General features: G+C 43.5%; 1 protein-coding gene across 6 annotated transcripts in view; it reads right to left on the reverse strand.

Annotated features, from left to right (window-relative positions):
- The window catches only part of LOC127419740 (histone-lysine N-methyltransferase 2D-like), a 41,117-nt gene that overhangs the window by 3,315 nt on the left and 12,452 nt on the right, over positions 1-25,350 (reverse strand). For 3 of the 6 annotated variants that reach the window (XM_051661410.1, XM_051661408.1, XM_051661409.1), the window contains exons 9-52: positions 24,887-25,068; positions 24,504-24,664; positions 23,910-24,047; positions 22,992-23,779; positions 22,718-22,828; positions 21,793-21,906; positions 21,581-21,685; positions 21,286-21,467; positions 21,015-21,179; positions 20,800-20,909; positions 20,668-20,709; positions 20,411-20,581; positions 19,908-20,096; positions 19,094-19,210; positions 18,725-18,988; positions 18,547-18,630; positions 18,378-18,464; positions 18,113-18,271; positions 17,933-18,017; positions 17,609-17,847; positions 16,811-16,884; positions 16,660-16,710; positions 14,989-16,575; positions 14,724-14,891; positions 14,402-14,520; positions 12,471-14,293; positions 12,256-12,379; positions 12,074-12,161; positions 11,935-11,995; positions 11,589-11,821; positions 8,529-11,501; positions 8,295-8,438; positions 7,978-8,142; positions 7,638-7,785; positions 7,424-7,505; positions 7,151-7,326; positions 6,931-7,055; positions 6,704-6,839; positions 6,464-6,588; positions 4,119-5,448; positions 3,875-4,011; positions 3,659-3,789; positions 3,053-3,505; positions 2,862-2,970 (exon numbers count right to left, since the gene is read on the reverse strand). In XM_051661410.1, coding sequence (XP_051517370.1) covers positions 2,862-2,970; positions 3,053-3,505; positions 3,659-3,789; positions 3,875-4,011; positions 4,119-5,448; positions 6,464-6,588; positions 6,704-6,839; positions 6,931-7,055; positions 7,151-7,326; positions 7,424-7,505; positions 7,638-7,785; positions 7,978-8,142; positions 8,295-8,438; positions 8,529-11,501; positions 11,589-11,821; positions 11,935-11,995; positions 12,074-12,161; positions 12,256-12,379; positions 12,471-14,293; positions 14,402-14,520; positions 14,724-14,891; positions 14,989-16,575; positions 16,660-16,710; positions 16,811-16,884; positions 17,609-17,847; positions 17,933-18,017; positions 18,113-18,271; positions 18,378-18,464; positions 18,547-18,630; positions 18,725-18,988; positions 19,094-19,210; positions 19,908-20,096; positions 20,411-20,581; positions 20,668-20,709; positions 20,800-20,909; positions 21,015-21,179; positions 21,286-21,467; positions 21,581-21,685; positions 21,793-21,906; positions 22,718-22,828; positions 22,992-23,779; positions 23,910-24,047; positions 24,504-24,664; positions 24,887-25,068 — 14,055 coding nt within the window. The remainder of the gene's footprint in view (positions 1-2,861; positions 2,971-3,052; positions 3,506-3,658; positions 3,790-3,874; positions 4,012-4,118; positions 5,449-6,463; positions 6,589-6,703; positions 6,840-6,930; positions 7,056-7,150; positions 7,327-7,423; positions 7,506-7,637; positions 7,786-7,977; positions 8,143-8,294; positions 8,439-8,528; positions 11,502-11,588; positions 11,822-11,934; positions 11,996-12,073; positions 12,162-12,255; positions 12,380-12,470; positions 14,294-14,401; positions 14,521-14,723; positions 14,892-14,988; positions 16,576-16,659; positions 16,711-16,810; positions 16,885-17,608; positions 17,848-17,932; positions 18,018-18,112; positions 18,272-18,377; positions 18,465-18,546; positions 18,631-18,724; positions 18,989-19,093; positions 19,211-19,907; positions 20,097-20,410; positions 20,582-20,667; positions 20,710-20,799; positions 20,910-21,014; positions 21,180-21,285; positions 21,468-21,580; positions 21,686-21,792; positions 21,907-22,717; positions 22,829-22,991; positions 23,780-23,909; positions 24,048-24,503; positions 24,665-24,886; positions 25,069-25,350) is intronic. The other 3 variants (XM_051661413.1, XM_051661411.1, XM_051661412.1) reach the window with 3 other exon arrangements.

Consider the following 25,350-nt stretch of genomic DNA (forward strand, 5'->3'; position numbering starts at 1 on the left):
AGTAAAAATGTGACGAGACTGTAGATACCCAACAGACTTATGCAGCGCATGCCAGCCATTCGCACATAACAAGCCGGCAGCGCTTCGCCTTCGGTTAATCGCACATGTAAATGTGCCTGCTTTGCTTCGGTCAGGCTGCGCGGATGACAGCCTACATTCCATGTTTCAATTGTTTCTTTTTGCTTTCAGCACAACACGTGATGTAATAAGAAAAACACCACTATTAATCCTTGAGATTTCCAACCCAGCATACAGGTACACTGTCCTTAAACCATGGTGACGGTCACACTCAAAATTACATTAAAAGAGAAAACAAACCTACATTGTGGGATTCAAAAATCTGTGTTTATTCAAAATATAAATTAAACCTGGTATTAAAGTTTTAGGATTTTGCAGGTGCGATTTAGCCCGAAAAGGACTAAATAGTTAATCGGCTTGTGATGCGCGAATGACTTGCATGCACAGCGCGAGTCTCGTCATACTCCCATTCAGCTGATGAAAACACGCTGCGTGATCATGAGGAAGGATTACATCAAGATGTAGATCGGAATGCAGGTCAGGTGCGAAAAACTTTTATATAAATAAAATGGACTGCTCCTCTCTCACTGTTGCTTGCTTACTAGGGATTACCCCTCTGTGTTATTTTGAAAAATGTATGACATAATACAAGAAATATTTTAAATTCCACACAATTTTGTGATCAGTAATCAAATAAGCAAATTTGTGACAAACTGTGTTTACTAATTTTGTTCAAAAGGACAGGTTTTCTTTCATTAAAGCACTTTCACAAGATGCTCTGTGAAAAATCAAAAGCAAGATTTTTCACTCAAACTGTTATGCTGATAATATCATTTGTAATGAAATATAAACAATTAAAATTGAAAATGCAAAATAGATGTTTTTTTTCAAAAATCCAAATCAGACTTCAGAAAATCACATACATGCGCATGTATATTTTTTTGTGTGTCAGCACAGCCATTGAGCAGGAAAATAAAAAAAATGGCACTCCATGTCAAAAAGGTTGCCAACCCTTTACTTAGAATATAATGAACAAACTGAATGGACTACTTGTATGACAATTTTGGGTGCTTTAAGCTTTAAAATCTCTATCAACTGCTATTTTATGTACAGTGGTGGCCAAAAATATTGGCACCCTTGGTAAATATGAGCAAAGAAGGCTGTGACAAAAAACCTGCATTGTTTATTCTTTTGATCTTTCATTCAAAAAAAATCACAAAACTTGAACCTTTAACTGAAGGAAAACAATTGAAAGTGGGAAAATCTCTCATTATTAAATAATATTTTTCTCCAAAACACGTTGGACACAATTATTGGCACCCCTAGAAATTATTATGAGTAAAATATATCTGAAGTATATTCCCATTCATATTTTACATTTTTGAGTGCACCTGGATGACTAGGAACGTGAAATTGTTCAGCCATGACTTCCTGTTTCACAGGGGTATAAATATGAGGTAACACAAAGGCCAAATTCCCTTAATCATCAATCACAGTGGGTTAGACTAAAGGATATGGTTCTGATGTGCGGCAAAAGGTTGTCGAGCTTCACAAAATGGGAAGTGGCTATAGGAAAACAGTCAAAGCACTGAAAATGCCCATTTCCACCATCAGGGCAAAATTTACAAGTTCCAATCAACTGGAGGGACACGTGTCTATATTCTATCCACGCACAATGAGGAGGATGGTTCAAGTGGCCAAAGAATCTCCAAGGATCACAGATGGAGAATTGCAGAAATTAGTTGGGTCTTGGGGTCAGAAAGTCTCAAAACAAAATATCAGACATGACAAATTGTTTGGTGGGGTTTCAAGTAAAAAGCCTCTGATCTCATCCAACAACAAACTCAAGCGTTTTCAGTTTGCCAGACACTACTGGAACTTCACATGCGAAAAGGGTTCTATGGTCAGATGAAACAAACAAAAAAAGCGCTTTTTGGCAGCAAACACCAGAGATGTGCTTGGTGCACACAGAGATGAAGCAGTACCCGATGCCCATAGTTAAATGTGGTGCTGGATCTTTAATGTTGTGGGGCTGTTTTTCTGCCAGAGGTCCTGGACATCTTGTTCAGATACATGACATAACAGACTATCAAATACCAACAGATAAAAAAATTAAAACCTGGCTGCCTCTGCCAAAAAGCTTAAAATGGACTCTGGTTGTTTCTTCCAGCAGGACAATGATCCAAAAAAACATCAAAATCAACACAAATATGGTTCACTGACCACAAAATCAAGGTTCTGCCATGGCCATCCCAGTCCCCTGACCTGAACCCCATTGAAAATGTGTGGGGTGAACTGAAGAGGAGAGTCCACCAACATGGACCTCTGAATTTGAAGGATCTGGAGAGATTCTGTATGGAGGAATGGTCTCAGATCCCTTGCCAGGTGTTCTCCAACCTCATCAGGCATTATAAGAGAAGACTCAGAGCTGTTATCTTGGCAAAGGGAGGTTGCAAAAAGTATTGAATAAAAGGGTGCCAATAATTATGGACAAATGCACTTTGGAGAAAAATATTTATTTAATAATGAGATATTTCCCGTTTCAATTGTTTTACTTCAATTAAAGGTTAAATTTTTGTGATTTTTTTGAATGAAAGATCAAAAGGATAAACAATGCTGATTTTTTTCACAGCCTTCTTTGCTCATATTTACTATGGGTGCCAATATTTTTGGCCACGACTGTACATCAGCAATCGCAACATTCTTTAAAATATCTCCTTTTGCGTTTTGCAGAAGAAATAAAAAGTCAGGTTTGGATTGACAAGAGGGGATTTAAATTTTTGGGTGAACTATTCCTTCAAAGCTGAATTTGTAAAAAGCCTCTCAATTTTCCTGTAACTAACCTCTTCACCCTTTGGGATCCTGCGGCTGGAAATGATGATAATCTTGTCCTCTTTGTCAAACGTCACAACTTCCGCGACACAATTGGGTGCACAGGAATGATTGACATAACTAGGGGAAAAAAAGAAAGACATAAGACACAAGCCAAGCATTTAGACTTAAAAGAATGAAGAAATGCAGAGAATGATCTTACCGGGCAGGACCGCCAGTTAGGGTGGCATCAATCACATGCTCATTATTGGTGCGGAACATGTAGATTCCACGGTTCTGGTTGTAAAAAACAACAAAAGAGAAAAGAGAAAAAAATAAAAGCACATCTGGTATATGGTGCAAGTATGACATTGCTTGACGCATACAAACCTGCTCCTCATAAATCTTCTCTCTGCGATTTGCCACTTCGTTGCGAATGATAGTACCAATGTACTCAATGACCATTGTGTGTTTTTCAAGGTCTTTAGCAGCATACAGACCTAGTCCTTGAATGCGAGAGCGGGCAAGGTACACGTTGTTCTTCCACTCGGTCTTTAGTCGGCGGTATTGAGAGGATTTAGAATGAACAAACTGCTTGCTATAGGGGGTGTTGATCTCCCCTGTAAATGTGCTCTGATAGGCTTTGGATACACTCGTGCTGTTAAGAGTATGAGGCCTGAAGAGAAGCAGAATAAAATTACATTAGATCCTAACACTCTTTTTCCATACAAAAATCTCTAAGTTTTCTATTTCCTTTGCATGAAAACTTAGTGTGCATGATGGATGGTGTAGGTTATATTTAAATGTTTGTTTAGATTACATTTCTTACCGTTTGCAGTGAGTCAGTATTTTCGGTTCTGATCGTGCACAGCCAGTAGGATTGATCATGAGAGGAAGTTCCATGAGAGGATGGCGACCATATCTGAATGTGTAATTTTGACAGATTTCCACACCAGGAAGCTGCAGGAGAGAGGGGTATTAAATAAACACTTAATAATACAGTTAATTATTCATGTTATTTTTAAAGAGTTCATTCATTTCTTACCGATTCAGTGATTCGCATCACTGCATGAACAGTGAGTCCATACATCTCTTCTCCCTTGACATGCTCAGTGAAGAGCTTCAGCATGGCCGCTTCATCACGCAGCTTGGCAACCTGCTGCACAATCTTGCACCAGATGCCTAAGGAGCAGTGGCATGGAAATAACATGATGCGGCAAGATGAATCATTCCATTAGGATTGCATTTTACAAGCATTTCGGAAAGTGTTCAAATGAAACTTTACGTACCATCTGGAGTAGCGTCTCGGAAGTGCAGGTCTTCATATCCATGCTCTAGTACACGCAGTTCAAACAGGGGCCTGCCTTCCTGCTCACTGATGCGACAACGGTAGCGACATCTTCGGTTTGGCACACGTGTGCTCCAGTAAATTCGTGTGGCCTCGTAGCCCACAGGGAAGATAGCAGTGGGTGAGTGAAAGGCAGACATCTGAGAGGGCAAGAGCTGACCCACAGCATGGAATATGAGCCCGCCAACACGGAACATATGAATGCGGTCACCACGTTGCAGAATGCTCGCAATCTGCTTCACCTCATCACGCTCAATGTAGACACGTCGGAACACAGCAAAACTGTTGAGCTCCTCGTCACTGGGACCTTTAAGCTTGTGCTGAGTGCAGAGCATAGTTTTATCCTTGAAAAACATGCAGCGTGCCCGAATGGCACAGGCAAAATGATAGACATTGGGGCAGCGCAAACGGTTGCAGCTGTTAGTAGCACCTGTCTTCTGACAGTAGGCACAGCGGGTGCGTAGTCCTCGACGAAGGGCAACCTCCACGTTGATAAGAGCCCCACCCTGTGTTTCATACACTTCAGTGGACCACAGAGCACAGTTAAGGTGCACCCACAGATCTACATCGATGTTAAGAAGACGTGCAGGACCATCTGTGGCGCCATCTCCTTCCTCGTGGCAGAAGCAGCACTTGCGCTTGTCTCTGGGCAGCTTGTCTGGTTTCAGAGTAATGCGGAGGCGCTCCATGAGATCTGAAACCTCACGGCTGTTCTCTTTCTTAGATCCTCCCTTGCGAATGGTGATGACTATCTGAAGACGCTTCCATCGCAGGCCCTTCCATTTTTTGACCTTGGGGCGTTGTTCTTCTTCATCAGAAAGGGGCCTGCTACGATGTTTGATGGGTTTAAGGGACATCTCGACTGTGGGGGAGTCCATGGGTGAGGGAGAGCTGGCTGAAATAGAGGGTTGTTCTTCCGATAAACCAGCTGGAGGGAGGACAGCTGGCTCCTGAGATTCAGATTCTAGTGTAAGAGGGAAGCTGTGAGACTCCAATTTAACTATAGCACTCTCAGATTTGGTCTTGACAGGGGTGCTTGGGCTTGAAGGACAGGATGATGTAGTCTGAACAGGAGCCTCTGGTTCTGGTTTGGGCTCAGGTGGAGGTATATTTTCAGGCTCAACTACAGCAGATGATGGGGGTGGAGGTGGGGATGGTGATGGAGGTGGAGATACCTCCACAGGAATAACAGGCAGGTGGCGCACATCAAGATCCGAAACATTAGTCATGTAACAGTGCTGAGCAGGTCTATCTTCTTGATCTTGACTTTCCTGCAAACAGAGAAAAACTAATTTGTATTAGTTTTTGTAATTTTTTTTTACAAATTTCTCCAAAGCAAAAAAACAAAACAAAAAAAACTCTCTGAGATGTTAGCATGTCATTGGAGTGAAATGTGGTAATAGCATAAAGTTTAAAGGAATTGTTCACCCAAAAATGAAAATTCTCTCATTTACTTACCCTGATGCCATCCCAGATGTGTATGACTGTCTTTCTCTCTTTCAGGTCCTTATAATGGATGTACATGAGTGCCAGCACCTTGATGGTCCAAAAGTCACCTTTAGGCAGCAAAAAAGTAATTCATGCGACTCCAGTCGATCAATGAATGTCTTCTGAAGCAAATCGATACGTTTGTGTAAGAAACAAGTCGATAATTAAAACGTTTTTAACTTTAAATCGGCACTTCCAACCAGGGCTCTGATATAGTTTGAAATGGCTGAACTCTCGTGTGACATTCGTTCTTCTGTTCTAAATAAATCTTGTGTGAACTCGCCGATGAGCTTACGTCACACGACAGCTACGCAATGTGTTAGCTGCTAGCAGGAAGCGCTTTTTTAAAGTTAGTAACGTTTTAATTATTGATTTTTTTACACAAACTCCAGAAGACATTCATTGATCGACTGGAGTCTCATGGATTATTTTTATGCTGCCTAAATGTAACTTTTGGACCGTCAAAGTGCTGTCACCCGTGTACATCCATTATAAGGACCTGACAGAGCTCTATCTTCTTCTAAAAATCTTCATTTGTGTTCTGCTGAAGAAAGACAGTCATACACATCTGGGATGGCATCAGGGTAAGTGAATAATGAGAATTTTCATTTTTGGGTGAACTATTCCATTAAGGGTATGGGCTACTAACACAAAGGCTTCAAGCTAATCCCTAATTAGGGGTGGCAACAGATAGGATATTTCCTAAGGTCCAAATTCTGCTCTATTATCTTTTTGCTCGAGGAAGATACTTAAACCCACCTTGAAAAGAAAAGAAAATGTAAATGACAGGAACCTCACCTGTTTGATGAGAGCCAGGATGTCCACTTGTTTTCTCAGGGTACACCCTGGGAGGGAAACATCAAACTGCCTTAGCCATTCAGCATCATTGCTTGCAGAAGGCTCTGTCTTCATACCAAGGGCTCCTGATAGTTAAAACAATTCTCTTTCAGAAAGGCTTCTTTAACAAACCAAAAAAGAGAGCTACACATTCAGCCAAAAATCTGAGAGCCATTTAGAAAGACAGCATAAATGCATTACCTGGGTTGGAGGAGTCAGATACTTTCCCAGGTCCAACCCCTGGTCTACCAGGACTATGGGGAAAAGTCACCTCATAAGAACTTGGCATACGTATGTGCAGCAGTTGGGCAACAGCCAACATTACTGTGTTGAGATTCTGTCAAGAAGAGAAACAAAATCTTTCTTAACATTGTCACATACCCAGTGCTTTTATTTATGGGGGTTCAGACATTCCGAGATTTAAAAACCTTTGCTGCATCTGATGAAAGCATGAAGGTTACAGACACTTCATTGCTTTTGGTTTTGTCCCACTGGCTGGATGAGGGTACAACCTTTCCATCTGTTGAGGCAAAAGGTTTTGTCTCAGGGAAACCTGTACATGGTATAGATTAGCAGGTGAACAGTCAATCATGAATGATTTACTAGTCAAGCAAGCTACTAAATTAATTTCTAAACAGTGCCACATACTAGGGATGGCAGAGCGAGGAACAAGGGGGATAACAGGAGATATGGCCCTCTCATCATCCTCCTCTTTGGGATCCAATAGATGGGGGAAGCAGGTTGCCTCATCTCCAAGTTGGCTTTCAGGTGAGGATGCGGGCACAATGCTGTCTGGAGCATCACTGTCATCATCACTCTCCATCCTGAGATGAGGAAATCCATTAGTGCACTGACATTTACACACACTAGTAAGGATAAGTTGTTCTGTAGATCATATCACTGTGCATTTCAGTAATTTACCGTATATCTTCATTCTGGTTGTGTGGTGGAGTGGGGAGAGCTGCTAGTATGTCTACACTCTTTACCTCCTCTGGAACAGAACCTACAAGTAAAAGGAGGGCCATAAAATTTGAAAGTCTGTTAAAAAAATCCAAGGCATTTTAAACTGAGATGTTTCTTTTCTGGAAGATGGCTAGCAGTTCACCGATACATCCAAATCAATACTATGCATTACCTGTGGTATCCTCGGATGGCTCCGTCTCTTTCTGACCTTCTGCTAGTTCCTCTACAGGGGTCACACCGTTTAGAAGTTTGTGCTGCACGGAAGGAGGTGGAGTGGGGGGAAGTGATGAAGGTGGTGTTGGAGGATTGCTCAGGTTGTTCTTAAGAAATAAAGCAACAAAGAACCAGATTAAATATAAGTGGAAAACATAACTGAAAAGTGTCAGTCATTGGAAACTAAATGCATTTTAGGAACTTGTTTACAAAAGTATTCAGTTAGTCACTGGAGGTACTGGTTGTTCCTTAGAAATCAAGATTAGGAACCACAAAGAGCCCAACAAATTATAGCGCACCTTAGTAAGGAGTTGGGAATAGTAGTCCGGAATGTTTTCCAGCATAGCATTTCCAAATGAGCCTTTCAGCTGAGTCTTGGCATTAGCTGGGCTGCTGCCAAAAGGAGCAAACAAATCTAGACTAGCAGTAATGGAGGGCTCCATCAAAGGAAGAAGAGAAAGTCCCTGTGGATTATCAAAAGACATAATTAAAAAAATAACGATACCTTTCCCCAACATGAAGCCATGAGATTAATGATTCAGGATATGAATATTTATCCATATTCAAAACCACATATTACTCATAAAACAGGATGCAAAAATGCAATGGCACATACTTGCTTCAGCTGCTTCATTATTGCCTCAGTTTTTCCAACCTCTTCTTTTTTAGTTTTCTTACGAGAGTTTGGACCACGGTCTCCAGCTTTTGTAGTACGCTTGGTCTTGACTATTGGAGTCCTCTTTGTGAGTGACTGCAGATCCTAAAAAAAGCAAATATAGATAGAAATTAGATTACAGGAAATTCGGTAATGTTGGCCTATGCATAATGAATTGACTTTTAGGGGCCAAACCTCCATGTTGCGTGGAGTTCCTTGAAGTTTCTGCTCCAGCATTGCCAGCTTGCTATTGATGTGACCATTTATCTCATTATGAATACCATCTGAGGGCCTCTGAGATGCAAGTTGTAAGTTTTTGGTTCGGAGAAGTTTCTGCAGTAGCTGTTGGCCTGTCTCTGTTCTTTGGATTTGGGATCCAAGATCTCCTGCTTGATTTCTGGAGCTTGGAGCAGAATTTGCAATAGCAGTGGCACTGCTCACACTGACTGCCTCTCCTGCAATTTCTCTCTTAATAGCATCAGAATGGGCTTCCACACTACCTCCTGTGTCACACTGAACTTCACGTGGCTCCTGTTTGATGTTTTGCAGCATCATCTTGCACATTTCACTGGGCACTGCAGTTGGTTGAGACATATGACCCTCAGATGTCTGCGTGACACTTGGAGCTTGTGGTAGGTTCTGTTTTGACAGAGGAGATGGACCATTGAGTGCAATGGGAACTGTAAGTGCTTCAATATTAGGTCCTGGAGTCTTGGCAATTGGAGATCTTAGAGGAGAGGCTATTAAACTCCCTTTCTGGCTAAAGGGGCTACTCTTTCCTGCAACACTATCTGGCCTAGATGGTGTTGACAAGTGACTAGAGAGAGGCATAGTGCCTGGCTCTTGTTTATTTGAAGATGCTGGGCTTGAACCAGCTTTTGGAATTGAAGACCCTGCAGGAGAGCCTGCATGAGAGGGAGAGGCTTGAAAGGGGCTCAGTACTGTTGCGACATGGGACTGTTGTTGCTGAAGGTGTTGGGGCCCTGGTGGGGTCTGACAAATTCTCATGAGCCTTTGCTGATTAGAAAGTGGGCTTCCAGGAGAACCCAGACCCACTAACTGGCGAGGAGACATTGGCCTGGCCACATGCCCAGGTGCTGTGGTACGTACCTGACCCATCATTGGCCTGGGCACTTGCCCCCTCATCATATGATGCTGATGTACTTGTTGCAACATCTGCTGCTGCTGAGCACTAGTGATATACTGCGGTGAGGGTCCTTGAGAAGGCTGTTGCAAAGTCGCCACAGAGCCTTGATGGTACTGTGGAGCCATACCAGTAGGTTGTCCCATTGCTCCTGGTTGTTGCAGAGTCCCAGCTGGCCCATGTTTACCTGCTAATCCCAAGTGGTGCTGCTGTTGTGTTTCAAGACCTGGAATTCTTGGACCAACCACTGACCCCTGTAGGACCTGGGGACACATTTGCCCCTGGGCCTGACCTTGCATTCTAAGCATCTGACCTTGCTGTAGCTGTCGCTGAGCAATCAATGCCTGAATTTGCTGCAACTGTTGGCTGGGAGTCAGGTGACGAAGTTGAGGGTTCTGCGCAATGAAGGCCTGAATGTTAATAGGGGTGCGTATTTGTCCTGTGGGAGCACCAGGCCTTTGAGTAATCATGATCTGCTGACCTCTAGGCATGGCCATCTGTTGGGTCAACAGGGCTTGCTGCTGTTGATTTGCAATGCTAGTCATCGTAGTTTGAGTCTGGCCACTATTCTGGCCAAGTACATCTTGTGGTTGTTGTGCAGCAATCTGACCACCTTGCTGTTGGGCCATGAAGCACATTTGTTGATCTTCCTGTTTTATCTGTATGGAGTTCTGAGTCTGAAGACCAAGTTGCATCTGTTGTTGTGGTTGTACTTGAATGTGGGATCCTGCCTGTTGGTTGCTCCTAAAGCCATGTTGTTCTGTAACACATGTGTTCTGGTTTGGTTGCTGCTGTGCTGTCTGTTGTTGACCCAGAAAAGCATGTGGTTGCTGTGGCTGTCCAACAACACGTTGCTGCTGCTCCCCAGTAGACCCTTGTTGCTGCACCTGAAGTGGCATAGGTGGTCCACCCTGTTGGGGGGGTGTTTTCGGACTAAGTATTCCTCCATCTTTATGGGCAGGATTCTGAAGATCTTGGGTCAGGCCCTGAACCCCCTGTTGCAAATTCTCAGCAACTCCTTGGGTACTCCCTGATGGAGTTTCTAAAGTTTTTCGAGGCTCAGATGGACCAGTCTGTGTTGGTTGTTTCTGTTGTGTAATTTGCTGCTGTTGAAGTTGGGCAAGTTTTTTTGCAGCATTCTGTTGCTGTTGTGACATGAGCATGCGCTGAGCCAACAAACTCTGCTGCTGAGGTGTGAGCTGCGATGGTGGCCCCCTAACCACATGCTGCCCACCTGGCCCATGTTGGTCCATCAAACCCTGAGGTCTCTGAAGCTGCTGAACCATTTGCTGATTACCAACCATGCCCTGTGGTTGGCCTGCTATCATATTTGCAGTTTGTGTCACTGGCTGACCCATGGCATTATGTTGCGTCTGCCCAATAACTTGGTTCCCCATCATATTTGGAAGCTGCATTAACCCCAGCTGACTCTGTTGGTTATTTATTAACCCTTGTTGTATGTTTGGTTGCTGTTGTCCCATAAGTGTATTTCCCATCAAAACCTGGGCTGGCTGGTTGCCCATGGCTCCGGGCTGCTGGCTCATTATACCAGGCTGTTGAGTTTGATGTGGCATAGGCTGCTGCCCAATCATCAACTGCTGTTGTTGCTGCTGCAACTGTTGGACCATTTGCATCCTATGCGGTAACTGTCGCTCCTGTAGAACTCTTGGGTCTGGTCCTTGTGCACCAGGGCCTTGTGGGAAAAAGCCAGGAGGTGGGACCGGTTGCACAGTGCCAGGTCCAAGTGGCAGAGGAGGCTGGGCTCCACTGAAGGGTTGCATCTGTGGCATTCTAATTGGCATACCTCCTTGAGCCATTGCTCCTTGAGGAATCACTCCAGGAGACTGACCAATAATTGGTCCTGCTTGTTGGCCCATAATAATTTGTCCAGGCATCTTAGAAAGCATTTGGGGTGCCTGTGTAGAGGGACCAGGAGCTAGCATGGAAGACCCTTGCTGATGCTGCTGTTGTTTACTTCGATACTCTGCAATAAGATTGGTGTGCTCCTTTTGCTGCTTACGCACCTGAAAAGCAAATTACCCTTGTCATAAGAATAACTCAAAAAGACAATACCTGTCTTATTTTTTTGTAAAAAGACAGATTTTGCATACCTGGTCCAATTGTTTCTGGATCTTACTCTGTTCCTCTGTGACCAGCTTAAGCTTTTCAGCATCTGCTTCTGCAAATTCACGCCCTGCTTTCTTTGCAGTGCGTTGCTTGGCACAGAGAGCTTTGCGCGATTTGCGATGTGCTCCGATCTGCTCCTCTAGGAACTTCAGCTGCATTTGTAGCAACTGCTGGGTGTGCACAAGCCATTCTTCATATTGGTGTTGCTCTGCATCATCTGTTATGAGTTTGATGGTACAAAAACATTAAAAGCATGAAATAAATACAATCATATGTAATGGTTTGTGGATTATTAGTACTATATTGCACAAATAACAAGGCAAAACATACTGATGATGCCAAATTGTGGAGGATTTGGTCTTGTTTGAACCTGGTTGCTACATTCTCCCTCCTGAAATAAGAGGAATGATTTATGGATATTACTTTAAATTCATCAGAAATGTAAACTTTAGAAGAAAACTAAACCTACCTTGGAAGACCCAGATGCAAGCTGAGCCTGAGGATCATCACTTCCTGGGGCTGAGGTTAGCCTCTGAGCCAAAAGTGATACTTGCTGTCTGTCCATGTTGAAAAAATAAAAATGCAAATCAATCTAAAAACTGAACTGAAGTGTTTTCTTAAAGTGAGTTAACAAAGACCTCAAAGAGGTACCTGTTCATCCCAGGTGGCACACCCATTGGATCTTGAGCCAATACCCTTTTAATCCCTTTCAGAGCCACCATCTTTGCCTTTGCAATAGGATCCATAATGTCATCTGTCATGAATTTATCTAGATCTGAGAAAAAATATTTGCAAGAATACATTAAATATTTGGATCACATTAAAGAATAAATCACACAAGGTTGATGGTACTCATTTCAACACACCTTTATCTGGTAACAAGTTGCTTGCCAAATTCTGCTTTACAAGATGTGGGGGAGGTGCTGTCTGCTGCTGAGGAGTAAGACCAGGATGAATTCTGCCAGGCTGTGCACTTCGTATCATGCCTTGCTGCTGTCCGATTGCAGCATGGGGAGGTGAAGGCATGGCAGCACCAACTAACCTCTGCTGCTGTTGTGGAAACATATGAGGTGGCCTGGGCACCATACCTGCTTGAGGCACAAGGCTTTGGGACGGATGGTGGTGCTGTGGCATCATAATTTGATTTGGCCCCTGTGGAGGCTGTTGTTGATTTTGAATGTTGTGAAGCTGACTGCCAATCCCTTCCTGTAGAGCACTTAACTGCTGTTGTTGTTTCTGAAGCTCCTTCTTTTCATGCTCCAAAAGATCTTGTATCAACAAAGGAAGTTCACTTGCTGCTAGTGAGCTTTCTACTTTGTCAAGGTCATCTGTTGTGGAGTGGTGGCCAGCTTCTGGCAACTCAAGTGGATCATCTCCCAGGTCTGGATGGGGTGTAGCTGGTGGAAAAGACAGAGTATCTGCTTGGCTGGGAAGAGGAAAAGGTATACCACCTAAACGGACGGTGCTCAATGAAGCGGTTCCAGTCTTTGATTGATTAGAAGCTTTTGCTCCACTGAGCAACACTGACACAGCTTCCCCCATGTCATCTTTAACAGAAGTTTGTTGTTGTTCAACCAATTCCTTGTCTTCCAGTTTTACAGAAGACAGTCTATTGGCATCAGAGGACTCTACCTTAGGAGAGCTCAAAGTATTGGTAGTAGACGAACTCTCAGTCTTCAAAGGTGGGTGAGTGGCAGTTGCGTGCGTGCCCCGGCAAGGTAATTCAAGTTTTGGTTTCTCTTCAACCTTGATTTCTAAATTAGCAGAAGACCCTGATCCTTCCCCCTCTGCTTCAACAAGCCGTAACTGGTCTGAAAAAACATCTTTGGGATCACCCTGATCAAGCTCAGGGTCAGTGTAAGCTAGCAAGTCAAATTCATCACTGTTGAGCAGATCATCCAAATGAGGATCATTGGTCTCAAGATTGTCAAGGTTTCCCAAATCATCATCGCCTTTGTCAGGGTCCAAGTCAAGGGTAGCAAGATCATCATCCTCTACTCCGGTTTCTGCCACTGTATCACCCAGTCCTTTAGGAGCAAAAGCATCCACTAGGTCAGGCTCGGGCATGTCAACTGGATTCACAACAGTTTGTTGACGTCCTATTGTATTTGTTGGAGGAAGCTGTTGAGTAGTAGTGTGAGCAATGGGTGTTTTGGGTGTAGTTGTTGGCACCTGTTGGGACTGCGATTGAGACTGACGAGGGGGTACATTGCTTTTTTGTTGCATCAACAAATCCATTTCACCCTGCTGTAACCCAAGTCTGGGATCACGAATCCCCTCTGCTGAAGCATCAAGAGATGGGGGTAGAGTCTGCTGAACAAAAGCAGCAGTCATTTCTGGTTGTTGAAGAAAAAGGCGTGGTCTGGGAATAGGCGCCCTTTGCATAAACTGAGGACCTAGTGGCATCCTTTGGGTATTGTGCCTCAACTCTATAAACTGAGGTGGAGCTCCTGACAAACAGCCCTGTACTGCCTCTACTCCAGAGACTGGCACCCCTGCTAAAGGATTTGGCATATTCTGTACTGACTGCATGTTGAGAGCATTGTTGATGGGAGTATTAATTTGCTGCCTGGGAACGGCTTCCATCAAGGTTGGCTGTTGGAACCTCCGTGGAGCTCCTTCGGTTTGCCACTGTGCAGTAAATGGTGGACGAGGAAACATCCCCTGAGAAATACTGGGTGCAGCTTGCCTATAAGAAAGTATACATAACAGAATGTTCATTATGAAAACAACATGTACAAGGAGTGTGTAAAACAAAGAGCACTAGAAACCAGTAGTATTATTCAGTTCATTGTACCTTAATGCACTGGGCTCCATAGTTGCTGGTGGCAGTGGGCGGCAGAGCTTTTCATCCATCGCTCCCATTGGCAGAGGCATCCTGTTGGCAATGGCTGCCTGAGCAACCACAGCTCTGTCCTGCTTGACATAAGGTGATAATGTTATACTAACACTACTTCTGGACGTTTCCTGTTTCAAATTCAGTATATCAAATTATTGAGACTGTCTAATAAAGAGATCAGTCGTATTGCTACAATAAAACAAATAACAGCTCTATAGTCCAATTAAAGATAAAATAATGCAATAACCATATCAATTAAATTACTGGTTTTTTTGAATACCTGAGGGTAAGGAGGTGGTGCCCGGTGGCTTTTGTCTTGCTGATAGACTGTAATTTCTCCTCCTGGCCAACTCTGTGCAGGATTACTTGCCACAAGTGCTTCCTTCTCTTGGCGAAGTGAATTTCTCTGCATTTTTTGTCTGATCAAAAATTCTCTTAATCGCTGCCTCTGTGATACATGAAACACAAAAGTACAACTAAAACCACTGATTTCTTTCCATAAATACTTTCAATATTACAATTCTACTTGCTACTTAAATTTTTACCTGTCTGTTCTTTTCTAACTCAGATGGACTAAGGCTCCCAAGTGCTGGATCCTGACCAACTGACATGTCTGACATATCTTGCATCCCTGGCATGGTGGGTAAATGTGGAGCATCTGATGGCCGCACAGAAGTTGTATCTTGGTTTCCAGATGGAAGTGCTATTCTTGTGTTAAATTCAGCACCCACTGGTTGTGTCTGTGACTGTTGGAAGTGAACCTGAGCTTGCTGAGGAGTAATCTGCTGCTGGCACCCTACTTGTTGCTGGCCCATTTGAATACCTATACCAGGACTGCAACTGAAAGCAGGGGGTTTTCCAGAGAGTGGATCTGCTACTGAGGGTGAGCAGGGGGGTTGGCTAGTATGAGGTGAGCCTCTGAAGGGGGGGTTACCTTCTGGAGCTACAGAAGTTGGGCGAGGGGGTTTATGCAGCGAGGTAAAGGGATCTCTGGATTGAGGTCGTGAAGGTGGGCGGGAGTAAGGGTCAGGTGACTGAAAGCGTGGGGTGGCTGGTGACTGCACAGAAAGTACATCGTTGGAAATGGATCCTGGTGTGACAGGTGACTGAGAACTGCCTTGTGACTGAGGGCTGGGAGGCAATCTTTGATAAGTTTCTTGAGATGCAGGAAGCCTTTGTGGTAAAGGAGAGGAACAATCACCTGACTGAGGTCGTGGTGTGAGGGGAGGATGGGCATATGGGTCAGAGAATGTGGAGGGAGACTGGCGGTAGTTTTCAGGAGGATGATTAGGTGATGCACTTTGGGTGTGTGAAACAGACAAGCTACCTGCATCCCCCTGATGCATACGAGGAGTCATGGGTGCTTTAAAAAGCCCATCTCCAGAGTCCAAACTAGCAGGAGAACCAGAGCTTAAATCCTGTCTGCCAAAAGAAGAACGTGGTGAGGGGACACTAACTGGTACCATCCCAGCAGGTGAAGAAACTATAGCAGATGGTGATGGAGATGAAGCATTGAGCTCTTGTCGGCCAGCTCCATGCAGGCCACGGTAAGGGTCACCACAATGAGTTGTATGGGGCGGTGAGAATATCTGAGAGTCTCCAGGCCCACTAGGCCTAGCTCGAGGACTCTCAGGTGGACCTAAGGCCTCCTGAGACGACTGCTGATGTTTGGGGATCTGTTGCTGTGGTCTAAAGAATGGGTCAACCAGTTGGGCCCTGCGAGGAGTCCCTGGCTGCATGTCAAGGGAGCCAAAACTGTCTGGACGTCCCTGAGTAGCACCCTGTGGGCAAGGCAAAAGATAACCTGAGGAAGAGGCCGGCAAGGGGCTGGAAGAAGCCTGCGAGTATGGGGTGGATGGCTGAGACTGAATGTGTGGAGAATTAGAAGGAAGTTTAGAAAATGGGTCTGTCTGCACATCAGCTGAGCAAGGAGTCTTGTGTGGTCCATCAGGAAAAAAGGTTGAAGATGCAGAGTCTGGGGCAAGGGGATATGGACTCTCAGCAGAGCTTGGCTGGGAGGAAGTGGATACAGAGCCTGAGGGTGGAGGAATTTGGAGTCGCAAATTAGGACGCTCTCCTTTAATACGACCAGGCTCAGTTTTGACAGGCCGGCATACTTGACTCTCTGCCTGCTGTTAAGAAGAATAAGAAAAATTGTGAGTTTTAACACAGGCTCTCATCTGATGAACATGTAATTTAAAAGGATGCTCTCTTACCTTCTGTGCCTTGTTTATTCTCTGAGCAGCCCTATTATCTTTGGCCTTTTGCTGCAAAGATAAGGGACAAGTTGTAAACAAAAGAAAACAGTTGGGGAAAAAAGACTGCACTAAAATGAAGTTAACACTACAGGTTTAGACAAGCACCTACCAGATAAGGAACCTTGTCAGCAGCTGATACCTTCCTCCAAATCTTCATTATTTGTTTGCAACGACTTGTCCAGTCTGTGGAAGTAAAGAAAAAAGAAGCTAACCTAACAAATATTTAGCCACCCTGTTTTGAGGAGTACAAAAGGACATATGGACAAACTTTTTTTCTTTTCCTTTTTCACCCAATTTGGAATGCCCAATTCCCAATGAGCTTTTAAGTCCTCGTGGTCGTGTAGTGATTCACCTCAATCCGGGTGGCGCAGGACGAATCCCAGCTGCCTCCGCGTCTGAGACCGCCAACCCACACATCTTATCACGTGGCTTGTTGAGCGCGTTACCGCGGAGACATAGCACGTGTGGAGGTTTCACGCCATCCACCGCAGCATCCACGCTCAACTCACCATGCGCCCCACCGAGAACGAACCACATTATAGCGACCATGAGGAGGTTACCCCATGTGACTCTACCCTCCCTAGCAACCCGGCCAATTTGGTTGCTTAGGAGACCTGGCTGGAGTCACTCAGCACGCCCTGGGATTCAAACTAGTGAACTAGCGAACTCCAGGGCATATGGACAAACTTAACAGGAACAATTGAAAAGAAAACTTGACACATTAATCAAGTAATCTTATTTGGGAAATCAAATGTCACCTATGAGTAGGACCACTACAATGTATTAGATACATGAAGATTACTTTGCTATCAACAAATCTTCAGGTCTCAAAATTTAATAAACGTACATTTTTCAGCACACTAGCACCAGTGTTAACTACTGTCTTAAAAGTCAGTTTGATACTAACCAGGGTAGTCCTGCTTGAGACTAGGGAAGTTCATGTTAGCATAGAGCACAGGAGAGATAGTAGATAGATTCCCTAATTCCTCATCCTTCTCCCAGCGCTTTAGACTACGCTGATTGTATGTGAGGCCATCACCTTCCTGTTCAGTAGGAGTTGGGGGAGTGGAAGGGGTGGCTGGAGTGGATGGTGTTGCCCATGGGCTTTCATCATCTTGGTCTGGGCTGAAAAGACCACCTCGATCACTAAAGATGAGACAAACCAAAAACAGTTTAAGAAAGAGAAATCTAAAGAGACAAAAGGAGAAGTAACAGGAAACCTTTGTCTTACCGCATGTCAAAAAATGGGGACTGGGAGAGACCTGAAAAAGAGTCCATCATTCCAGTCGAGGGCAGTGCACCAGATAAGGAAGCACCTGCATGTTAATAAATGGTGAGGTTTTAGGTTTATGCAGGTACAGAAAACAGTATATAAAAGGTACATGATTCATTTCAAAAGGCACAGCCATACCTGGAAGGAGGTTTCTTTGGGGCAAACCAATTTGATTCGGCTCACACTCAGGCTTAATGCTAGGCTGAAGTGCCCCACTTACAGAGCTCCCCTCAGTGGGTCCAAGTACCTTCCGGAAGAACTGCTCTGAGTCCTGATTTTCCAGTCCTTGGGGGTGATCTGGTAGGAGGGAGAAGGCAGTCTTTTAATTAACAACAGCTGATAACAGAAGGTACCTCTTTTTGTATATATATATATATTTTTAGGACAAATAGGATTAATTTACCTTCATTCTTCTGTGAGTCAGACTCAGGAGTATCTTCTGAGCACTGATCTTTTTTGGAAAGTTGCCCACTTGCTCCTGGCCCAACTGCTACAAAATGTAATACAAGTTAAATATTATGTTTTGACAAAATTCACTGCTGAAATTTCTAACCAGCTTTAACTAAATGTACCTGCTCCATCTCTTGGAGGCTTGGATCCCTCGCCCTCTTGCTTTAGTTCCATGGGGGTACCAGTTGGCCTAACTATGACCTCAACTATAAAGAATAAATTTAAACAAATGTTTAAATCTATGCCAAGTCAAACTTTATTACTTTCAAACACTAACACTGATTTAGTGTCTTGCCTAACCTGGTTCAGAGGCTGTGTTTCTGGCCCCATGCCCAGGGAGTGGGGGCCTCAGAATGCCCTGCACGTGCCTATGGGCTGGAGGAGCAAGAAAAGCCCTCTTACTCTGATCAAGTAATGTCTTGCCAAAGAAAGCCTCCTGCAGGTATGCAGGAAACATGTCCTCCAACTTGCTCTTCTTTCTACCTCTGCGCTTCTTGGCTTGCTCACCATCTCCATCTGTTGTCTTTGCCTCTGGCACATCTAGAGGTAAGTCAGGATGAGGGCCTACACACACAAAAAAAAAAAAAAAAAAAAAAAAACAATTAAAATGACTGGAATTTTATGGTTTGTAATCCACTTTTGGGGTAGACACAGGTTGGGCACACTTGCCTTCCTCAAGTTTTGTTTCAGTCGTTTGCCTTTCAGGAACACCATCACCAGAGGCAGACAGACTCCTCCTCATTCGTGAGTGACATTTTCTTTGCCGGACCATGAACCCTCCAATCCCTACAAGTGGAAAATAACTTAAAGGTGCTATATGTAAGATTGACAACAAGCGTTTGAAATGGGTACTACAGTCCAAATTCAAAATATTGGACAGTTGTCTGCCCCGCCCCAGACTCGAAGCTCATGCGGGTTGCCAGAATGCTGACACGCAAATTAGCCAACTCAGCATCCGTTTTAAAGCATTTCTGGGCTTTAAGCGGTCTCCATCTTCCAAAGGCATCTCCAATATTTATCCTTGTTTTACTACGCCTCTGGTCATGGTGGTATTTAGACGGATGGCGAGGCTTTTTAGGTCGGGTAGAATCTGTTATCTCTGATCCAGTTTGTTTGCGGGCTTCCATGGCTGCAGCACGCAGTGTTGTTTGCCTGCAAACATGTTCAAATCTGGCAACCTGGCAGTGTCGAAATACTATTGGTGAGTGGGCAGTATCACACAGGCCAAAACATAAACAGAAATTCTAGCCCGGAATGGAAACTTCAAAGTAGAATATACTGGCTGTAGCATTGTTATCGGAGAAGCCAGTATTTCAACTTAGCATGTTTCCTAATTCTCTAATGACATATTATGGTCATTTTATGATTAAATGATAAACTATTACATATAGCACCTTTTATTAGCATTTTCAGTTTCTTCAAGACCAAAACGCAAATACAAAGCATTAAACAGAGACTATCACTAGGAAAAATGTTTGTTGACCTGGTCTGTATGGTTTACGCTTTCGCTTCTTCCCGTCTTCAGTTTCCTCTGTTCCCCCTTTGAGACCTTCACAGTCAGCCAAGCCCTCTACACTTCCATCTGCCCCCATTTCTCTGTCCACTCCACCATCCCGGTCTGGGCTCCCAGGGGCCTCAAGTTTGGGTTCACACTCCATTGCTTCTGCACCCCCTATTACAACATCAGTTCTCTTTATTTGCATTCACAACCAATCACAGGGATCCACCATCCTAATTCATCAGCATGACTTGGTTAATTCACCCAAAAATTTCAATAATGTTGTCATTTCACTCACCCTTCTGTTCTACAGAAGAAAGTTATGGTTTGGAACATGAAGGTGAGTACATAAGTGTTTTTTTTTTTTTTTGGGTGAACTATCCCTCAAATAAATGTTCCAGTAAAACCAAACAGAACAAAATAAATAAATAACAGTAAAGTGACTTGTTTTGATATATGAAAATAATTTAACTCTGTAATGAACTGACCTTTCCCCTCATCACAATCAACCTCGCCTTCTTTCAGTTCATCAATACACAAGGTGCCCAGTCGAGACCGGCGCTGTCTGCGCTTGTGCAGTGGTGACATGGACATGCTACGCAACAAAGACATGCCCGTCTCAGTTAGCCAGACACCCTCCAGACGATAAAACTGTGGCTCTGGGGGGAGTGAACAGAGATAAAGTCAGATAAAATTTTTTTTAAAAAAAGCAAACAGAGAAAACGCATAAAACGTTTACACCTACCTGGTTCTTTAATTTTGAAAGCAGACATCATGGGAGATTCCACTTAAAGAGATAAAGAGTATATTGAAGCAATATTGAAGCAAAAGTAGTAGTTTTGAAAGGAATGTCCATCAAAGCTATCATGAAACTTACCAATAGGCCTGGGGACATATGGAGTGCAGGCTGTACAGGCAAAGCCTTCATCAGATGCTTGTTCAACCTCATCCTCAGTGTAAAGACTCTCACATACAGCATGAACCCATCTATACAGGCAAACGGACAAAGTTGCCCACAATTCCCATCTTCCTTATATTACTGTAATAATTAATTAATATCATTAATGTTTTATAAAGCCATTATAGCCTTACCTGTCACAGTGCTGGCACTGCAGAAGCAGCTCCTCCTCCATGAAGTTCTCACGGCACACAGGACATGTTACCAGGCTGGCACAAGGGCCGCAGTGATTGTAGTTATTTTGCCACTCACAGTGGAACCCCGGGGAGCTAGCACCACACTGCATACAGCACACACACCTGTAGATTGCATAGCAATGATCTGGTCAACAATTTCCTTGGGGCCTCTGATGTGCACACAAAACCACACACATTAATCAATGCACAGTGGGCAATGATGTTATACCATTTGCACTTCCAGCCTCCCTTGGGCACAGTCTGTAAGGGCGGGTCCAAGCAATAAGTGTGATAGCTGACATCACAGTCATCACAAAGCAGCAAACGGGCAGGATCTGAAGCCTTCCCACACACCTCACACACAATACACTCAAGACAACGCCAGCCTTTTCTCAACATCATCTTGGTGATCTACAGAGGAGACAAATAGGATTTAGATGTCTAAACAAGAACTGTTCTTTTCAGTTAACACGATGTATAAATGAGTCACCAAGCCAGAAAGCATAGAAACTTCAAATGCTTACTTTGCTGTTTACACAATATGGATGATAACATTGAGCACACTGAGCACAGGCTAGAAGCTGGCCCTCCACACCTTGTCCAAAACTTCCACACACTACACACATGTCCTGAGCCACAAAATAGTACAAGAGAAGACAGACATCAATACACACATTTTCCCTGTACAATGCTGAAATTTATGGCAAGAGTGGAACAGTGAAAAGTGTATAATTACCTGCTGCAGGACAAACTTATCAGTGTTGGAGAAAAGTACCACAGTATTTTGCATGGTGTCATCTTCCTCCTCATCTTCCTCTTTGCTAAGTCCAGTGTCTGCAGTCATGCTTAACTGCAAATATTAAACATGCATTTGAACTAATCTGAGATTTCTAAAGTTCAAACAATTACAATAGACGATAAACAATGACTCCAAATCATCACAATGCTGCACTCAGACAAAATGGCATATGTGGGTTCAATCACTACATATTTTATTTAAAGGTGAAGTGTGTAACTTTTTCAGTGTTAAGCTACTTTTGCCTAACCCAGCTTAAAAGGATTGTTCACCCAAAAATGAAAATTCTCTCATCATTTACTCACCCTCGTGCCATCTCAGATATGTATGACTTTCTTTCTTCTGCTGAACACAAACAGTGGATGGCATGAGGGCGAGTAAATGATGATAGAATGTACATTTTTGGGTGAACTATCACTTTAATATGCAGAGACATACTCTCTTAATTTCTCTTTCAGCTTTTATTCATCTGACTGTCTTCTTTATTCCATTAAGATGATCTATAAGGTGTTTGTTCGTGTATTGTGTTTGCACTGTAAATACATAATAATAATAATAATAATAATAATAATAATAATATGCAGAGACAATTCGACAAAGCCATTCGTAGGTTAATTTTCTCGAAAAACCTAACAACACTCTGTGGTGCTCTAAAATTTCTGTTTGTTTTGAGCGACATGTCCAGCACGGGGTATATTCAGAAGGGTGTTAGAAAACAATGTTTTTTGCAATTTTGTTCAGTGGCAGTAATGGTGCAGAAATTACACACTTCAGCTTTAATGACAAGATAATAGTTTTGATTACATCCTTAAAAATATGAATAAATTAATTAATATTTATTATTTACATAAATTAATAAACTCACAAGAAAGGCATCTATGCAAGAGGCCATTGCTTTGAGACGTGACCGCCCACGGCCTCTTCCACCTCCACCGCCACGTTGCCGACGTCTCCCTGGGAAACCGCTGCCTCTGCCCTGGAGGGTTAGAAATTTAAATGTATGAGTGTTAATAAGCTTAATGTTGGACTAGTGGAAAAAGTAAAAAAAAAAAAAAAAAAAAAAAAAAAAAAAAAAAAACACCCTTTAGAACTATGACAAGGTATATGTGGAGAATAAATGTTATGTGTCTAAAATCTACCTGTTTTATTCGTGAGCGCCCTGGAGAACCCCGACGCTTCACTTTATCTCCATCAGGCTTCAGCGGGTCAAAAGGCAATGAGTCCTCCGTTTCAGTGAGCAAAGAATCAGAACGGGTCCTGCCGGCTTGTACCAGCTCCATGGACAGCATCTGAGAGTCTGCCTCAGCTGGAGAGCCAAGGAAACCGCTGCTGCTCTCGTCACCATGGCTGATGTTTGATGTCTCATCGAGGACTAGCTCTGGCTTTGTATAAGTCTCTTGAGACTCCTGCCTGGACTGATCATCTTCCCCTTGACTCTCATCTTTTTGCAGACCCTCCTCTAAGGACTCATCCACCCCCCCCTGCTCCTCCTCCTCTTCTTCATCCTCAGACTGGCCCATTCTATCATCAGTGTCAGATGCAGCGTGCATTTCCGACACAGGAGCAGGGGAAGGAGTCCGATCTAGTGCTTCCTCTTGCCGTGACTCGGACCCCACCTCTTCCGAAACAGGGAGTGTGATTTGAGTAGTCTGAAAACATGGACTCGATGGAGGCTTTGTTTCAGTGATCTCCTCTGTAATGTGCAACTCTGTCTCAGTTTGAGGAGGCTTGTCTTCCCCTTGTGACTTATCCTGTCTTTCTAAATGAGTTTCAGCTACATCATGTTGGACTTCCTCTAAAGTGTCAGGGACAGGGTTGTCTGGACTAACCTTCACAGGAGGGTCCTGAGAGTCTTCCGATTTTTTCTCAACAACCTCTGTGACTATTTCATTGCTGATACCCTCCTCTTTTTGTTTCTCATCAACATCTACAAAAAAAGAATATGAGTGTAAGTAGTAATCAAACACTAATCATCCTTTCAATGCAGCTCAATGGCCTGTGATAGTGATGTTACACTAATGGTCACATCTGAAAAGTATGGCAGATTTTGATATTACCTGCAACTGTAGCGTTAGGAGCCTGCTGTTCAGCAGATACCTGACTGTGCACATTGATCTCAGTGCCCTCTGGCCGTAGTTCCACTTCCATAATGCTTTCTTTTACTTCGGTTGTTTCCACAACCTCTGACTCAACCCCTAAAATGAAACACATTAGCTCAATATCTGCATTTAGCATCCATCAAAAATACTCCCCAAAAAACAGAAAACAACAAAAAGAACCCTTTAAAATTAGAAAAAGAGTGCAACTGGTTCTTGCCTGTGTAAGAGACATTGCCACAAGGATCTACAGTGGTTGCCAGAGTGTTGCTATGCTCTGGCTAACATGTTCTGAGCACAGTTAGCACATTTCTATGTGGTTGCTAGGGTGTTCTGGTTGGTTGCTAACTGGCCCAAGTCAAAGGATCCGACCCTCAACTTGAAACAATATTCTGATCTCTAGATACAGCTTGCCCAATTTAATGTCCACAAGTCAAAAATAGTAGAAAATTACATTTGTTCAAGCACTTAACCCTAAATATGCTGCTTGCCTTAGCATGACCACTAATTAAGAAAAATGATGAGAAGATAAATAAAGATGATGAAAGGACATACCCAACTCCATAGGCACCTCCAAATCAGCTTTCTCATCCACTTGTGTGGATGACACCTCCTCAGATTCAACTGAAACCTCATCTGGGGCTTCTTTGCAGAGCACACAGATGCATTTCTCCTCAGGAGTTCCTGACAGAGAGGTACAATCACTGTGTACCCATCTGTGGGGGACAGAAAAAGATTAGACATGAGATTTAAAAATATGCAGCTACAGATGAAAGCAAATTTGTGCTACTTTGTGGTGAATTCTGGCTTCTTACGCTAGTGAATTTTTAAAGGTCACTTCAATTTTAGTTACAGCATTTAGTCCACAGCACCAGGCATTCTCCTCAATAAAATACCTTGCTGATTTTTACAGCAAGAGAAATGAGGCACAAACTGACCTGTGGCAGATGGCACAGCAATGTTGCAGGGAGACAGAGGGTTCTGTTGCTTTACTGCAAACACCGCAGACAGAGGTGCGCCTGCGCTGGCAGCCTTCACATACTGTGTAGCTCTCGAACCAATGTTCAGAGCCAGGAAGCTTCAGCCCTCGCACGCCACAGTCAATACACACACGGCACCGCTGAGACAGACATGCAAATTAGGTCAACCAAACCAACAGTGCGCTATTTTACTCACAAAAATCACATTTTCCTATTCATCAAACATCTGCACAAACTGATATCACCTTTACAAGCCACATTGTCTCTTAGGGCTATCGCAAAAGGCACAACACACATCTTTTGCTTCCTTAAAGTGGAAACAGAAGATGTAAGGCAGAGTGTTGGCTACAGTCACCATTTACTTTCATCACATCTTCTTTCCAAACAAAGAAAATGAATGGGGAATGAAGCCAAATGCTGCA

The sequence above is a fragment of the Myxocyprinus asiaticus genome, chromosome 29 (assembly GCF_019703515.2).
Source record: "Myxocyprinus asiaticus isolate MX2 ecotype Aquarium Trade chromosome 29, UBuf_Myxa_2, whole genome shotgun sequence".
NCBI classification, from domain to species: Eukaryota; Metazoa; Chordata; class Actinopteri; order Cypriniformes; family Catostomidae; genus Myxocyprinus; species Myxocyprinus asiaticus.